This window comes from Trichomycterus rosablanca, chromosome 5 (assembly GCF_030014385.1).
Source record: "Trichomycterus rosablanca isolate fTriRos1 chromosome 5, fTriRos1.hap1, whole genome shotgun sequence".
NCBI classification, from domain to species: domain Eukaryota; kingdom Metazoa; phylum Chordata; class Actinopteri; order Siluriformes; family Trichomycteridae; genus Trichomycterus; species Trichomycterus rosablanca.
The window spans coordinates 19,821,357-19,839,777 of record NC_085992.1 but is presented as its reverse complement, the minus strand read 5'-3'; the positions used below and the strand labels follow the sequence as shown (position 1 = coordinate 19,839,777).

At 39.0% G+C, this 18,421-nt stretch overlaps 1 protein-coding gene across 5 annotated transcripts in view; it reads right to left on the bottom strand.

Annotated features, from left to right (window-relative positions):
• Window positions 1-18,421, bottom strand: part of lyst (lysosomal trafficking regulator) — a 121,752-nt gene that overhangs the window by 44,757 nt on the left and 58,574 nt on the right. For all 5 annotated transcript variants that reach the window (XM_062995816.1, XM_062995818.1, XM_062995819.1 and 2 more), the window contains exons 16-21: window positions 15,204-15,367; window positions 10,263-10,453; window positions 9,160-9,408; window positions 6,891-7,064; window positions 4,425-4,574; window positions 4,170-4,307 (exon numbers count right to left, since the gene is read on the bottom strand). In XM_062995816.1, coding sequence (XP_062851886.1) covers window positions 4,170-4,307; window positions 4,425-4,574; window positions 6,891-7,064; window positions 9,160-9,408; window positions 10,263-10,453; window positions 15,204-15,367 — 1,066 coding nt within the window. The remainder of the gene's footprint in view (window positions 1-4,169; window positions 4,308-4,424; window positions 4,575-6,890; window positions 7,065-9,159; window positions 9,409-10,262; window positions 10,454-15,203; window positions 15,368-18,421) is intronic.

The following is an 18,421-nucleotide window of genomic DNA, read 5'->3' as shown; positions in this document are numbered from 1 at the left end:
TATCTTTTCATGGGACAACACTGACAAAATGACACTTTGACACAATGAAAAGTAGACTGTGTGCAGCTTATATAACAGTGTAAATTTATTCGTCCCTCAAAATAACTCAATATACAGCCATTAATGTCTAAACCACCGGCAACAAAAGTGAGTACACCCCTTAGTGAAAGTTCCTGAAGTGTCAATATTTTGTGTGGCCACCATTATTTCCCAGAACTGCCTTAACTCTCCTGGGCATGGAGTTTACCAGAGCTTCACAGGTTGCCACTGGAATGCTTTTCCACTCCTCCATGACGACATCACGGAGCTGGCGGATATTCGAGACTTTGCGCTCCTCCACCTTCCGCTTGAGGATGCCCCAAAGATGTTCTATTGGGTTTAGGTCTGGAGACATGCTTGGCCAGTCCATCACCTTTACCCTCAGCCTCTTCAATAAAGCAGTAGTCGTCTTAGAGGTGTGTTTGGGGTCATTATCATGCTGGAACACTGCCCTGCGACCCAGTTTCCGGAGGGAGGGGATCATGCTCTGCTTCAGTATTTCACAGTACATATTGGAGTTCATGTGTCCCTCAATGAAATGTAACTCCCCAACACCTGCTGCACTCATGCAGCCCCAGACCATGGCATTCCCACCACCATGCTTGACTGTAGGCATGACACACTTATCTTTGTACTCCTCACCTGATTGCCGCCACACATGCTTGAGACCATCTGAACCAAACAAATTAATCTTGGTCTCATCAGACCATAGGACATGGTTCCAGTAATCCATGTCCTTTGTTGACATGTCTTCAGCAAACTATTTGCGGGCTTTCTTGTGTAGAGACTTCAGAAGAGGCTTCCTTCTGGGGTGACAGCCATGCAGACCAATTTGATGTAGTGTGCGGCGTATGGTCTGAGCACTGACAGGCTGACCCCCCACCTTTTCAATCTCTGCAGCAATGCTGACAGCACTCCTGCGCCTATCTTTCAAAGACAGCAGTTGGATGTGACGCTGAGCACGTGCACTCAGCTTCTGTGGACGACCAACGCGAGGTCTGTTCTGAGTGGACCCTGCTCTTTTAAAACGCTGGATGATCTTGGCCACTGTGCTGCAGCTCAGTTTCAGGGTGTTGGCAATCTTCTTGTAGCCTTGGCCATCTTCATGTAGCGCAACAATTCGTCTTTTAAGATCCTCAGAGAGTTCTTTGCCATGAGGTGCCATGTTGGAACTTTCAGTGACCAGTATGAGAGAGTGTGAGAGCTGTACTACTAAATTGAACACACCTGCTCCCTATGCACACCTGAGACCTAGTAACACTAACAAATCACATGACATTTTGGATGGAAAATGACAAGCAGTGCTCAATTTGGACATTTAGGGGTGTAGTCTCTTAGGGGTGTACTCACTTTTGTTGCCAGTGGTTTAGACATTAATGGCTGTATATTGAGTTATTTTGAGGGAAGAATAAATTTACACTGTTATATAAGCTGCACACAGACTACTTTTCATTGTGTCAAAGTGTCATTTTGTCAGTGTTGTCCCATGAAAAGATATACTTAAATATCTGCAGAAATGTGAGGGGTGTACTCACTTTTGTGATACACTGTATATATATACTGTGTGTATATATATATATATACTGTGTGTATATATATATATATATATATATATATATATATATATATATATAGTGGTGCTTGAAAGTTTGTGAACCCTTTAGAATTTTCTATATTTCTGCATAAATATGACCTAAAACATCATCAGATTTTCACACAAGTTCTAAAAGTAGATAAAGAGAACCCAGTTAAACAAATGAGACAAAAATATTATACTTGGTCATTTATTTATTGAGAAAAATGATCCAATATTATATATTTGTGAATGGCAAAAGTATGTGAACCTTTGCTTTCAGTATCTGGTGTGACCCCTCTTTGCAGCAATAACTGCAACTAAACGTTTCCGGTTACTGTTGATCAGTCCTGCACACCGGCTTGGAGGAATTTTAGCCCATTCCTCCGTACAGTACAGCTTCAACTCTGGGATGTTGGTCGGTTTCCTCACATTAACTGCTCACTTCAGGTCCTTCCACAACATTTCGATTGGATTAAGGTCAGGACTTTGACTTGGCCATTCCAAAACATTAACTTTATTCTTCTTTAACCATTCTTAGTAGAACGACTTGTGTGCTTAGGGTCGTTGCAGGGCCGGCGCTAGGGGGGGGGCTCAGGGGGGCATTGCCCCCCCAAATTGTGTCTTTGCCCCCCCAAGCACAATGCAAGCAACGGCTATTTTTAAAATTATCTCTGAACCAATCACAAAAATGCATTTTGTTTTACAGTGTGAAGATATTTCCTTGCTTATTCCTGATTGGCTCTTTGAGTCATATAAAAATCGGCAGACTGCCCCAAACAGTTCAGTTCGGCAGTATATGTTCTGTTAGTGTGAGCGAGAGGCAGGTATACTGGTAAACACTTTTTTTTTACAGAATTAGTATTCTTTTGTTTTCTTTATATTTTAATTTCCCAATAATATAAATATTCTCACTCATTCCTATTTCCACGTTTGAATATTCTCAGTCTGTGTGTAGGTACATTTGTCAGCTTTGACTTAAATTTGTATTAAAGCCTTTCAAGAAATAGAGTTGTTCTATTAGTAATGGCAATTTAATTAAGGGGGCGTATTAAAATGAAATACAATTAGATAATCTTTTTTCTCCATTTACATAATCAACATGTATTTTTTAATCATTGGGTTTTAAGTTTAAGTTCGAAAACATGCATTTTTATTTCTTTACCTCATACATCACTTTAAGCCAGTATCAATAGCTTGGCTGTCATCATTCATGCACAAATCAAGCCTTGAATATATTTCTGGCTTCAAAAACATGACTATCAACATGCCCCCTCATTAGGTTTTACTGCCCCCCCAAGCAAAGCAGTCCAGAGCCGGGGCTGGGTCGTTGTCTTTCAGCATGACCCACCTTCTCTTGAGATTCAGTTCATGGACAGATGTCCTGACATTTTCCTTAAGAATTCTCTGATATAATTCAGAATTCATTGTTCCATCAATGATGGCAAGCCGTCCTGGCCCAAATGCAGCAAAACAGGCCCAAACCATGATACTACCACCACCATGTTTCACAGATGGGATAAGGTTCTTATGCTGGAATGCAGTGTTTTCGTTTCTCCAAACATAACACTTTTCATTTAAACCAAAAAGTTTTATTTTGGTCTCATCCGTCCACAAAACATTCTTCCAATAGCCTTCTGGCTTGTCCACGTGATCTGTAGCAAACTGCAGACGAGCAGCAATGTTCTTTTTGGAGAGCAGTGGCTTTCTCCTTGCAACTCTGCCATGCACACCATTGTTGTTCAGTGTTCTCCTGATAGTGGACTCATGAACATTAACATTAGCCAATGTGACAGAGGCCTTCAGTTGCTTAGAAGTTACCCTGGGGTCCTTTGTGACCTCGCCGACTATTACACGCCTTGCTTGGAGTGATCTTTGTTGGTCGACCACTCCTGGGGAGGGTAACAATGGTCTTGAATTTCCTCCATTTGTACACAATCTGTCTGACTGTGGATTGGTGGAGTCCAAACTCTTTAGAGATGGTTTTGTAACCTTTTCCAGCCTGATGAGCATCAACAACTCTTTTTCTGAGGTCCTCAGAAATCTCCTTTGTTCGTGCCATGATACACTACCACAAACAAGTGTTGTGAAGAGCAGACTTTGATAGATCCCTGTTCTTTAATTAAAACAGGGTGCCCACTCACACCTGATTGTCATCCCATTGATTGAAAACACCTGACTCTAATTTCACCTTCAAATTAACTGCGAATCCTAGAGGTTCACATACTTTTGCCACTCACAAATATGTAATATTGGATCATTTTCCTCAATAAATAAATGACCAAGTATAATATTTTTGTCTCATTTGTTTAACTGGGTTCTCTTTATCTACTTTTAGGACTTGTGTGAAAATCTGATGATGTTTTAGGTCATATTTATGCAGAAATATAGAAAATTCTAAAGGGTTCACAAACTTTCAAGCACCACTGTACATATATATATATATATATACATACACACACACATTGCAGGGCACATATAACCATACATTTTTAGGTTTGCCATGTTCGCATCAATGTTGTTTGCCACTGATTTACATTTTTTATGACAGTCTTACCTGTAGCACCTGGCAGGTAAGCAGAAAGCTCTGCACCACCTGGGCTTTGAGCAGCTGTCGAATATTAAATGCCTGCTGAGGATGGTGCACTCTGATTAAAATCTCTAATGCAGCCAGTAAAGTCTCCCATACCCCACTCTGCCAAAACCAAAACAATGGCCATGTTAGAGGTTTGTATTTCTGTTGAAATTGGCATTATTTTCCTGTCTTAAATAAAAAAAAAAATTTTAAGCTTCTGTATGTGATTAGGAGTACTTGAGCTTTAGTCCATATCTTCCAGTCCAGCAGTATTTCAGAGAGCAACCTTAGGTCCTGCACTACAACAGTGGTCTCTGTGTCTAGATGCCACTGACCATCTTTCGTTACCATCAGGATGGAGCCACTGCAGCACCCATCCAGTAGAGTCTAAAATATGGAAATTCAATAAATACATTACCATTCTGGATAGAGCATATATACAATTCATTTTAAATACTGATTAGTAATTATTGTAGTTAAATAATTCTTGATTATCTATTTTACGTTAACTGTAGACATCATGTCAGTGACTTAAAAAGCTCTAGTAGGGCTTTTTAAATTACAATTAGTTTTCCAGAAAGACCTGTATGTTTATGTAATGTCTGTATTTATGTAATGACTTCATGCAGCATCCTATACAGATGTTCACAATGAAAAAAAAAAGGTGATCTGTCAGACTTTTACTGAGGCATGTTAGAGGTAGTTCTGCAGACAAAAAGGCTTAATTAAGACAGCGCACAAACGAATGGCAAATAGGTCCAAACTTATAGAAAACTCTGGTAACACAAATAATCACTTTTACAGCTGTAACATGAAGAAAAACATCTCAAAACTCACATGTCAAATCTCAGAAATCAAAAGCTACAGTTTGTATACATTTACTGAAACTGAACAACTAAATATTGCTCTGATTTGATTGATTTCTGTTGTGACGCTAAATCTTTTAATCTTTTATCTTTAAAAAAAAAAAAAATTTTTAATCTTTATTCTTTTAACCTTCCTTTTCCTACAGCTCAGGCTGGTGGTGGTACAATGATGTCTTCTTGCCTTTATGTAACAAATAAGCTACAATGATAAAGTTGTTTTGATGGTTGTAAGACGAATTTTTTATGAATCACACAGTAGGCAAAACTTTAAACACTGTTCATGTGGTTAAACACAATTAGCAAATCTAAATCATCTAACTCTAAACACATTCTCATTCATAAAACACATTTAGCAGCGTGGTGCTATTTGACCCAGAATGACTCACACAGGCCCCAAATATTAAACACAACTAACACACTGTTGTCTTCGTTAACACACTACCACTCAAAACTGAGCATACATATCCATTCAGTGATGTGATAAACCCAATTAGTAAATAGAATAGAATAAATAGAATATAAAGAATATAAATGTTATTTGTGATTTCCTTAATGAAGGGCTGAACAGAAAGAGAAGGATTCAGAGCAACAATCATAGACCAACAATCATAGACCATATTCTGGTACATGGAATGAGTATGAGGAAAGCAGGACTACGTGTCCAAAAAATCTGCAGTACTAATGCACTGAATGCATTTATACTGTATTGTATGTAAAGCAGCACATGTATGAGATATGCAGCCTGGCATGCTATGCCATTTTCACAACTAATTTCAGTTTATTTTTGTTTTGGGTAGAGAATGTTTAAATATGGATGAAGCAAGGTTTAATCTCACGAAGAGGAAAAGGAGAGGTCGCACCACCAACGTGTGACTTTAGGGCCATCTTCTAACATTTCTGAATGACGAGATGCTGTTCTCAGATATGAGCAAAGCAGCTCGAGCATCCTGTGTATGTAATTCGGGACAATGTGAAATTTCACCAAAATTCAATAACTTCTGAATAATTTACCGATAACCTATGTTTCATAAATGTGTGCCTCCCTTAATCCTACTGAAGATTTTTTTGGAAGGTGTATGACCAAAATCCCTATACCAAGAAAATCTCCTCCAGTCACTGGATGCAGCATGTGACAAAATAGGATTGGAATCTATTCAAAGCTGATTTCAGCATGTTATAGGATTCTTTCCTTATTGTTTAGCAAGGGAGATTCCCTGTGTTGTAGATGTAGTCCAATGGCACGAGCTGGCCCAGAGGCATGATGCTGAGGTTTTGTGCAGGAATATGCATGTGGTCTACAACAAATAACGTTTTTTTCTTCTGCTTTTCCCAGAGTGCAGTGCTTTGCATTTATTTATGCAGCATGTAATGATTGGTTGGCTTTGTGTGTTATGTGTTGTGTGTTGTGTTACAGTGTTTGGTTTTGAGGAAAAATAAAATAGTTGTAAATCAATTGTTGGATTTTGCAAGTCAATGTTGCCTCCCATCACTCCAAATATGCTTCGGTGAATTTTACACTTCCCTAACACTACTTTAAATTAAAAAATTTTATAACATGTTTACGCTTTTATTTAGAACATGTAAACCAAGCATAAATTTTATATTTTGTTAAAAAGGCCATATTTCTTCAGAGACAGAAAACAAAAGCTTGTTCCCAAAGCTTTAAAAATGACAAAAGCAGCTAAAGAAGTTGGCACATTTGATTTGACCTTTTAAAACAATTGCTAATTTTAAAGCAATTCCAAAGTATTTCTTTAATATGGTGAACAAAAGATGTATGTTGTGCTTTAAGTATTACCTTAAAAAGATACTGCTACAATAACTATAGCATATCTACCTTAAGGATATGATATCCAACAATGCACTTGGTCTTCATAAGAACCTGGTGGATCATGGAGTACCCATGACAACACTCCATCTCATGTATACGATGATGATTATGCTTAGCCAGAGACAGTAAGACCTGCAGTGCCAGTGCCTGGATTTTCTCACAATCACGTAACTCCACTACCTGTGTGACAGAAAGAAAAGGGAGTAGGTAATGAAGGGAAGAAGTTTTATTAAAACCATAACATCACCATTCACACATGAATGAAAATTAGCCTAACTAGCTTAAATAAGAAAAAAAAATCTAAATTGATATTAATGCTTTGGGAGGTTTGCTAGTGTTATAATAATGGTACAATAAGAAACACCCAAGGACGTCTTTTTTTTTTTTTACTAATTTTAATGCAGTAAGCAGTCACACTTAAGTAATCACACTTTTGTTGTACGATGTCTTACTATCATTATTTTACTGGCTTGACAAAGCCAACATTCTGTTCTTATTTCTCGTCTTATTATTAGTATTATTATTATGTTGGCTTGACAACGTCAATGTTCTGTTTTTCTTCATATTATAATTGTTCTATTTCCAAATATTCACAGTCCAGTTTTGTTGCAGAATTATGGAATTTGGCACAAACATAGATCCTATATGGAAATAGTGTGCTTGTGCTTTTGAAAAAGATCTGACTTATGGTTTTCGCACAACGGAAGCACATACTCTCTTCTCTCCCTCATTCCCTTCTACCACAACTACATGAACAGCTATATAACCCCTCGGCCTAAACTACCCAACAACCAATTATTTCTCAACCCCTATTACCAACAGCTTAATAACCCCTCAACCTCAACTACCACACAGCCAATTATCCCTTAACCCTAATCAACCCCAACAGTTAAAAAACCCCTTAGCCTCAACTACTCCAAAGTTACCATAGCTTCTGTTTATCTATAGCTTAGCAACCACCTAAGAAAACCTTAACACAGGATTTACATTAAAACAGGGTTCAACATCATTTTATACACATAATCACATATTAAGTATTCAAGCCCCCACACATATCACTGCTGAGCTGCAATCACACTCACATTTTCTTCAAAAAAAATGCTAACCTCTAATTTTACACTTTATTATTATTTTTTTTACTATAATTGTAATTATTAATGGGCCATTTCATAGCATACTCTTGTTGGCATTTATCAGTGTTGGTCTTGTTTATTATTGCTGGTCTTAGATACAGTTATTATGTTGCTACAGTAACTATATAAGGTGTTTTCAAGTAGTCCAGGATTTTTTTTAGGTAAGTGTTTTCTTGAACATGTCTTTTAGTTTCTCTAATTTGTAATACATTAGTCTCATGAGGCTACATGAATGGCAGTCAGTTAGAATGTACTTTATAGTGAGTAGCCAGTTGCATGTTTGACAGGTTGTTGTGTCCTGTCAGAAGGTGTCTAACATGTTTTGTGGCCGATGTGACATCTGGCTGGGGAAGTAATGTTTTTTCTTCCCCATTTAACGTTAGAGAGACTTTGTGCAGGTTGTTATGTAACTGTTGAGTATGTTTTTATCACATGAAAGGCGTCAGAAGCTGGGATACAGCAGGTAATTTTCCTTGCAAGTTGTTTCCTTGTGACTAGGAACCCAGCATATGATTGTTTTGTAGCTTTCTACTTCTGCAGGAATATTAGCAATGGTGGGGAGGTCTGTTTTAAGAGATTCCAAAATTTTTAATTGTTGAGTCGGAACAGATTAAGGAAGTCCTTGTGGGTGCAGTGTTGTATGGATTCCATGGCGTGTAACAAGGAATAAGCTTCTGTGGTGAAGATAGAGTCGTGTTGATGGCCAGTAGTTACAAAAACTGCACCCACATGTGCTTTTGTTCAGCAGCCATCTGTGTAGATTATGGTATTTTGGTAAATCACATAATTTGTTTTTGGGTTTAAAATGTTAAAAATGATTTTCATTTGTCTTATGAGGCTATAGTTGGGGTATCCTATGCGTGTTTGTTTGAGTGTCCCTTTGGATGTGTATATCCCCTAGGTTCAATTTTGTTTGCAGTTTATGTGACTTGATCTGATTTAGTTTTGTTTCATATAGGTGTGGGTACTGATTATTAACAAAAAGATTGCTATGCTGGGTTTTGTGGCTTTTCTACCAGGTGTCATGGAAGGGATCTATAAGCACCTTCAAAAGATAAGAAATACAATACTTCTATGTGCATTATATTTAAATCATAATTATAAGCAATAGCATGCTAATTAGCAGTTTATAAAGCAATTACCCGAGCAAAGAGGAAGACAAATGCACCAATGCCACCGATCTTATGTAGGCAGTTATGGAGGCCAGAAGGCTGTGAAGCCTGCAGACTTTTGAATGAGGAAGCCTCCAGCACAGAACTATGTACTTCTTTAGCACTGAAGGGCCTCTGGGATGCTACAGGGACTTTAGCCTGTCCTTTTAGCCGAATCACTGGCTCATAGATGGTGTAAACAGAAGGGCTGCTGGGAGAATAGACAACAGCCAGGTTTTCCTAGAAAAAAGAAAAAACACAAAGTGAAAATCTGTACCACCAATTCTGATTTTAAAAAGGCTATTTGAAGGGTACCTAGTTGGCACAGCAGTTTAATGCACTAGCCCACCACCGCTGAGTTTTAAATTTGAATTTTAGCTGTGCTATTGACCAGGTGCCTAAATTAGCTATATCTGTGAATAATGGAGGTCAGTGACTCTCTATATTCAACCATGCCCTTTGCTTATCTCTGGCAGGTGAAAAGAAGCAACTGGCAACTGCACACATGTCAAAGAAGACATGTGTTAGGTAGGCCCTCCTCGATCAGAGTAGGTGTCTACAGCAGTTAAGGAGAGATACGACTGGTTAATTTGATATAACTAGATTGGGAGAAAAATAAAAAAATGCATAGACTAAAAAGGTCTATATATACATATACATACATATTCACATGTATAAAACCAATAGCATAAGGCATAATTCCAATTTTACAATAAAATTGCAATTTTATATTCAGGGTGTGCCAGACCCACTGCAACCCTGACCACCTGATGAAGAAGTTAGATAAAATTAAAAATGAGATTACTCTTTTTTAAAGTTGCATTTTAATAGCAGCTTTGCATACTGTTAATGTATAAGATAAACAACCTAACAGACATTTTTGTACCAGTCTTGCGGTGGTTTCTCTATACATTAAGCACAGGGGTGTTTAAATGTTAAACTGGCAGTGCATGTATCCATGTTACACAGAATATATTTCAGATGCACATTTATTTATTCAGAGCCTACAAGGTGGCCTTAATTAACTTTAAAAAGTGTAAAATGAACAAATGTTCTTTTTTTTCCAATTTATCTAATTTTACCTCTAAACTTACAATAAGAAGTGATGTGTCTACTTCAGAATTCCGCATCAGCAGCTCCCGAATCTGTTCACACTGAAGCCCTTCCTGAGTAACATACTTTGAAAATGTCACACTGGGCTTTCCATACTTGCATGGCATGATGGATGTGAGATCAGGGCCATTTGCGTACAGATAAAAGGCCTCTTCTGTGTTTATTCTGCAGCCTTAAGCAACCAAGAAACAGAATCAAAAAAGAAATCAATTATAACAGTTATGGCCTAAAATGTCAATTACCAACCAAGTCTTTCTATGAACACTTACCACCAACACATATGTACAGTGTATCACAAAAGTGAGTACACCCCTCACATTTCTGCAGATATTTAAGTATATCTTTTCATGGGACAACACTGACAAAATGACACTTTGACACAATGAAAAGTAGTCTGTGTGCAGCTTATATAACAGTGTACATTTATTCTTCCCTCAAAATAACTCAATATACAGCCATTAATGTCTAAACCACCGGCAACAAAAGTGAGTACACCCCTTAGTGAAAGTTCCTGAAGTGTCAATATTTTGTGTGGCCACCATTATTTCCCAGAACTGCCTTAACTCTCCTGGGCATGGAGTTTACCAGAGCTTCACAGGTTGCCACTGGAATGCTTTTCCACTCCTCCATGACGACATCACGGAGCTGGCGGATATTCGAGACTTTGCGCTCCTCCACCTTCCGCTTGAGGATGGCCCAAAGATGTTCTATTGGGTTTAGGTCTGGAGACATGCTTGGCCAGTCCATCACCTTTACCCTCAGCCTCTTCAATAAAGCAGTGGTCGTCTTAGAGGTGTGTTTGGGGTCATTATCATGCTGGAACACTGCCCTGCGACCCAGTTTCCGGAGGGAGGGGATCATGCTCTGCTTCAGTATTTCACAGTACATATTGGAGTTCATGTGTCCCTCAATGAAATGTAACTCCCCAACACCTGCTGCACTCATGCAGCCCCAGACCATGGCATTCCCACCACCATGCTTGACTGTAGGCATGACACACTTATCTTTGTACTCCTCACCCGATTGCCGCCACACATGCTTGAGACCATCTGAACCAAACAAATTAATCTTGGTCTCATCAGACCATAGGACATGGTTCCAGTAATCCATGTCCTTTGTTGACATGTCTTCAGCAAACTGTTTGCGGGCTTTCTTGTGTAGAGACTTCAGAAGAGGCTTCCTTCTGGGGTGAAAGCCATGCAGACCAATTTGATGTAGTGTGCGGCATATGGTCTGAGCACTGACAGGCTGACCCCCCACCTTTTCAATCTCTGCAGCAATGCTGACAGCACTCCTGCGCCTATCTTTCAAAGACAGCAGTTGGATGTGACGCTGAGCACGTGCACTCAGCTTCTTTGGACGACCAACGCGAGGTCTGTTCTGAGTGGACCCTGCTCTTTTAAAACGCTGGATGATCTTGGCCACTGTGCTGCAGCTCAGTTTCAGGGTGTTGGCAATCTTCTTGTAGCCTTGGCCATCTTCATGTAGCGCAACAATTCGTCTTTTTAGAGCCTCAGAGAGTTCTTTGCCATGAGGTGCCATGTTGGAACTTTCAGTGACCAGTATGAGAGAGTGTGAGAGCTGTACTACTAAATTGAACACACCTGCTCCCTATGCACACCTGAGACCTAGTAACACTAACAAATCACATGACATTTTGGAGGGAAAATGACAAGCAGTGCTCAATTTGGACATTTAGGGGTGTAGTCTCTTAGGGGTGTACTCACTTTTGTTGCCGGTGGTTTAGACATTAATGGCTGTATATTGAGTTATTTTGAGGGAAGAATAAATTTACACTGTTATATAAGCTGCACAGAGACTACTTTTCATTGTGTCAAAGTGTCATTTTGTCAGTGTTGTCCCATGAAAAGATATACTTAAATATCTGCAGAAATGTGAGCGGTGTACTCACTTTTGTGATACACTGTATATACTGTATATATATATATATATATATAAAAACATTTTACTGGTTAGAAATGTCCAGATTAAAGCCCAATCATGACCAATTGCCACAATATCTGCTGTCTGGATGATTTATATGGGTAACAAACACTAATCAGCTAACTAACCAAAAATATACAGTGGGGTCAAAAAGTATTTAGTCAGCCACTGATTGTGCAAGTTCTCCTACTTAGAAAGATGAGAGAGGTCTGTAATTTTCATCATAGGTACACTTCAGCTATGAGAGACAAAATGAGAAAAAAAAATCCAGGAAATCACACTGTAGGATTTTTAAAGAATTTATTTGTAAATGATGGTGGAAAATAAGTATTTGGTCAATAACAAAAAAGCAAGATTTCTGGCTCTCACAGACCTGTAACTTCTTCTTTAAGAAGCTCTTCTGTCCTCCACTCGTTACCTGTATTAATGGCACCTGTTTGACATCGTTATCTGTATAAAAGACACCTGTCCACAGCCTCAGTCAGACTCCAAACTCAACCAAGGCCAAGACCAAAGAGCTGTCGAAGGACACCAGGAAGAAAATTGTAGACCTGCACCAGGCTGGGAAGAGTGAATCTACAATAGGCAAGCAGGTTGGTGTGAATAAATCAACTGTGGGAGCAATTGTAAGAAAACGGAAGACATACAAGACCATTGATAATCTCCCTTGGGGTCAAGATCTCATTCCGTGGGGTCAAAATGATCATGAGAACGGTGAGCAAAAATCCCAGAACTACACGGAGGGACCTGATGAATGACCTGCAGAGAGCTGGGACCAAAGTACCAAGGCTACCATCAGTAACACACTACGTCGAGAGGGACTCAAATCCTGCAGTGCCAGGCGTGTCCCCCTGCTTAAGCCAGTACATGTCCAGGCCCGTCTGAAGTTTGCCAGAGAGCTTATGGATAATCCAGAAGAGGATTGGGAGAATATCATGTGGTCAGATGAAACCAAAATGGAACTTTTCGGTAAAAACTCAACTCGTCGTGTTTGGAGGAAGAAGAATGCTGAGTAAACACCATACCTACTGTGAAGCATGGGGGTGGAAACATCATGCTTTGGGGCTGTTTTTCTGCAAAGGGGACAGGACGACTGATCTGTGTTAAGGGAAAAATGAATGGGGCCATGTATCGTGAGATTTTAAGCCAAAACCTCCTTCCATCAGTGAAAGCATTGAAGATGGAACGTGGCTGGGTCTTCCAGCATGACAATAATCCCAAACACACCGCTCGGGCAACAAAGGAGTGGCTCCGTAAAAAGCATTTCAAGGTCCTGGAGTGGCCTAGCCAGTCTCCAGACCTCAACCCCATAGAAAATTTGTGGAGTCCGTGTTGCCCAGCGACAGCCCCAAAACATCACTGCTCTAGAGGAGATCTGCATGGAGGAATGGGCCAAAATACCAGCTACAGTGTGTGCAAACCTGGTGAAGACTTACAGGAAACGTTTGACCTCTGTCATTGCCAACAAAGGTTATGTTACAAAGTATTGAGTTGAACTTTTGTTATTGACCAAATACTTAAAAATCCTACAATGTGATTTCCTGGATTTTTTTTCCCTCATTTTGTCTCTCATAGTTGAAGTGTACCTATGATGAAAATTACAGACCTCTCTCATCTTTCTAAGTAGGAGAAGCTGCACAATCAGTGGCTGACTAAATACTTTTTGGCCCCACTGTATGCAAAGCAATAATGGAACAATCAAAAGCAGCAAGTGCATGTCTATTGGTCATTAACATAAAAAGCCTATTTTGGAAAAGTTGGGACATTTTGTAAAATGCAAGAAAAACGTAAATCTTTTATTTGTTAATTCTGACGAAAAAAACAAGAAAAAAAAAATCACTGACCAACCTAATTAAATTTGTACATTTAATTTAAGTAGGACTGGACTCTGAGGCACGTTTACAACTGTGTTCCATCACCTTTCTTATTAATCACACTTTTGGTTTGGAAACTGTGGATACTAATTGTTGCATCATCCAACAGTGGTTGCTGGCTTTGCCCTACAAAGACTGAGATTTCTCTGGATTCTTTGAATCTGTTCACAGTGATATGTATGGTAGATGGTAAAACCTATGAACTTGTATTAAAAATGTTCTTTAAAAAAAACAAAAAAAAAACTGACAATTCTTTTGGCAAGTGTTCAGCTACTACTGATGTTTGCTTACAAAGACTGAGCTTTTCATGGATCCTTCTTTTATACCCAAAATGTTCTTTTTAGGTTGAAAAATGGTGTAACTTAAATATTCTATAAACTTTTTGGTCTTATTTGCACCTGTCCCAACTTACAAAGTGTTTCCTAATGATTTCATAGGAAAAGTCATGTAACACAGTGGTAAATATGCCTCAACTTATTTTGAGTTTGTTTCAGAAATTCAAAATTCAATACAAGTTGTTAAACCAAAATATTAAGTCACTGTATTTTTGTTAGTTAAACAAAGGTTTAAGAGAATCAACAATTCACAGTTTTTATTCAATTTTACAAAATGTCAACACTTTTCCAGAAATGGGGTTTGTAACATACATTATTATAACTATTTAAAAAGTAATAGTTGACTAGTCTTCTAAATCTTTAACATCATGCAGTAAAGTGCAAGTCAGAGTATTTCAGTCTCTAACAAACTTGACATTCAAATTTTTGCAATGTGGCTTTAGGTGGCATTTGTTCTGTGTGTTACATGTTCTCTTTCACAGATTTGCAAGTTCCTTTTTCTGGTAAACCTGCTTTTCTTTGGTACCATGATGTCAGGCTTGTTCCGATTAATTTTTTTTGCTGGTGTATGAGGCCAGCTCTTTCTGGGAACTAATACCTGTTATTTTGGACCTTGTGCTTTACAACTGACCCAGTTAAAAGTGTTCAAAACTTAATTTTCAGTAAAAAATTTACTACTTTTAACTTCTACACAGTATAATTATTAAATTATATTAGTGCACATGTGACATTATCTAACAGTTGCACAAAAAAAATAAAAAAACTGTACCATTAAAAAGAAGCAGAGTGCCTATATCCAAGCGTGTGGTAAATCTTCGAGGCAACTCCTCAGTGTCATTTAAGCAGTGGCCCAGCATACAGAAGGTCTTATTACTATCTGATGAGAGACTGGACTTCCTGGGAAGGGTGTAGTCTAGTGAGACTACACATTTTCTGATGGAGGCAGATAAAAATTTTACTGTAGCTTTTTTGAATTTTGCTAAACAAAAATCAACATAAAAACAGTAATGATTTAAAAGGGTTATAACATAAAGCTCTGAGCATTAAGAGATGTTTTATACAGTTGATACAAAAATTATCTTCTACATTTATAAAAAAATCTTAGTTAAAAATGGGTATGAAACAAAAGGAAGGCTAGCTGTTCTTTAAGCCTGGACTATATTGAATAGAACTGGTCAAGATTTGGTTTCCTTTAGGATAGACTAATTATCATACATTTACAAGACCATGTTTGATTTAGATCTTATATATAGATTCTATATAAGACTCTTAATAATGTGTTAGCATGAATAAAGTGCTTAGGTGGCTAAGAAGTAAAACACACTAGCCTGCTACCAATGAAATCCGAGGTTCAAACCTCAGCGGTACAAATGGCCAGCCAGGCATCTACACAGACATGACTGGTTATGTCTGGGAGGTGAAGGTCCAAACACAATTGTGAATCCCTAGGAAAATTAGTTTCTTGTTTACTATTTTTTATTTAGATTTTTTTAAATACATTTTTGTTTATGCATTTTCTCCCCTTTTTCTCCCAACTTTTTTAGCGTGTCCAATTACCCGATTGCACTACGCTTCCTCTCCACTGATGCCGATCCCCGCTCTGACTGAGGAGAACGAAACTCACACACACCCACTCCGACACGTGTGCAGTAGCTGACTGCATCTTTTCACCTGCATGAGACAAGTTTATATGCAGATCAGCTTTGTGTACAGAGAGCCACACCCTGATCAACGCATTTATTCCTCGACTGTGCAGGCGCCATCAATCAGCCAACAGAGGTCGTAATTGCATCAGTTATGAGAAAGTCCCTATTCGGCTCCCCATCCCATATGAACAACAGCCAACTGTTGTTCTTGTAGGCACCAGCCCAGCCGGATGGCAGAGCTGAGTTTCGAACCGACAAGTTCGAAATTTCAGCTCTGGTGCACCAGCGTGTTTTTTTTTTTCTTTTTTACTGCTGCGCCACCTGAGCACCTTCTTTATTTATAAATAGAGTGATTTCAGTAGAAACCTTAGCAACCACCTGGCGGCTATTTATTAACCACTGTACACCTACTACACTGCTACCTAAGCAACTGCATAGAAACAACTTAACAACAACCTGTTACCATAGCAACTATCAAGCTATACCTTAGCAACCACCTAAGGAAAATGTAACAACCTTTGCACTCACACACAATAACCATTCTGAGCAAAAGTATTCACACCCCTTCCCACTCGTACATACTTCCAGACACCCTAGCAACCACCTAGAACACTATTGCAAGCACCCACTAGCACCATAGCAACCACCTTACCAACCAACTAGCAAGACCTTAGCAACTACACCTAAGCAATCAATCCTACTGTAAAAAACTGCTTGGGACCACCTATAAACTATCACCCATATCCTACTAACACCTTAGGAACTACCTAGCAACAGCTTAGCAACCTCTGTACACCTTGGACACTATGTAGCAAAACCTTAGCAAAGCTAGATTTAACATGTTAGCAATTAAGCCGCTACCACACCATAGCACCTTGGCAACCATTTGGCGTCATCGTAGCAACTGCCATCAACATGTTACCATAGCAACCATCCAGCTATACCTCAGCAACCATCGAGTACACCTTGGCAAACAACAAGCAACACATTAGCATTTGCCCAGCACACTTATGTCCTTACACACACACAAGACACATATTCCCTTTACACATCAGATTTTAGACATAATACGGGACTGCTACCTCCACATAAACACCAGCAAGACAAAGGAATTGGTGATCGACTTCCGGAAAGTTTGCATCACATCCACCTATGAACATCCAGGGTAGAGATGGACCGATCGGGGTTTTTGGCACCGATTCCGATCTCCGATCTCCTTTCAGGGACATCGGCCGATAGCCGATGCCGATTCCGATGGGGGGGGGGGGGGGTCTGTGGATTAGCAGTAAATAAACTTAAAAAGATAAACCGGAGCAGCGCGCGCGCGTGCGTGTGTGTGTGATTGTGCCTTTAGAAGATACGCTTTGTTCACAGTATCGCTATAAGTGATTCATTGATTCATGAGTTGATTCGTTTTTATGTGAAGCGTAAGTTTCTCTTCTCAGTTATCTCTCCGTGTTTACTGTTATTAATTAAATGTCGTGGTTTTAAATAAACACCAGCTAATACAGAACATTTTGTGTGACTCTCTTAAATTAAAAAGCTTAATTAAAAAGCTTAATTAAACTGCTATTACCACAGATCTGTAACCGACCGTCAGACTCGTTCCGTCTAAGGAGCTAAAAGTTTTCTAAAAGTTCAGCAGATGATCCTGAACTAACGAATTTGGTAATGAATAAACTTTTGCCTCGGATTGGCTCTGTAACATTTTCTGTTCTCATCTACATCACAAGTAAGAACCACTTACGATTTACCAAAGTGAACCAGGAGTTTATATAACGTGCTGATAGAATCGACTCAGATGTGACCGGGTTGAATTATCTTTTTAAAGTAAATATTACAATCAGCAAAATTACATCGTAAGAGCTTTCACGATGGTTTCTGTACGATTGTTGATGAATGGTGATGTGATGGTTGGTGCTTCGTAGCTCAAAGTCTGGATCAATCCACTGAGCTGTTAACTTAACATGGTCTTTATATATCACACGATTGGATCGGCTACTTTTAGGAAATATCGCCGATAGCATATTTTGATTAAAAATCGGCCGATACCGATTCGTAGCCGATCGATCGTCCCATCTCTAATCCAGGGTTTTTACATTGATGACACCCATTGATGAGACCATGCAGATTTTGAATACAGGCACACAGTCACCTGCCTGAGCAAAATAATTAAAACCCCCACCAACTACATGCCCAAACACACACTCAGTCACCTGCACAACCAAAAGTATTCAGATGTCACCAACTGCATGCTTGCACAGACACACAAAGAGTTACCTGCCTGAGCAAAAGTATTCACAGCCCTACCATCTGCATGCTAAATACTCACACAGTCACC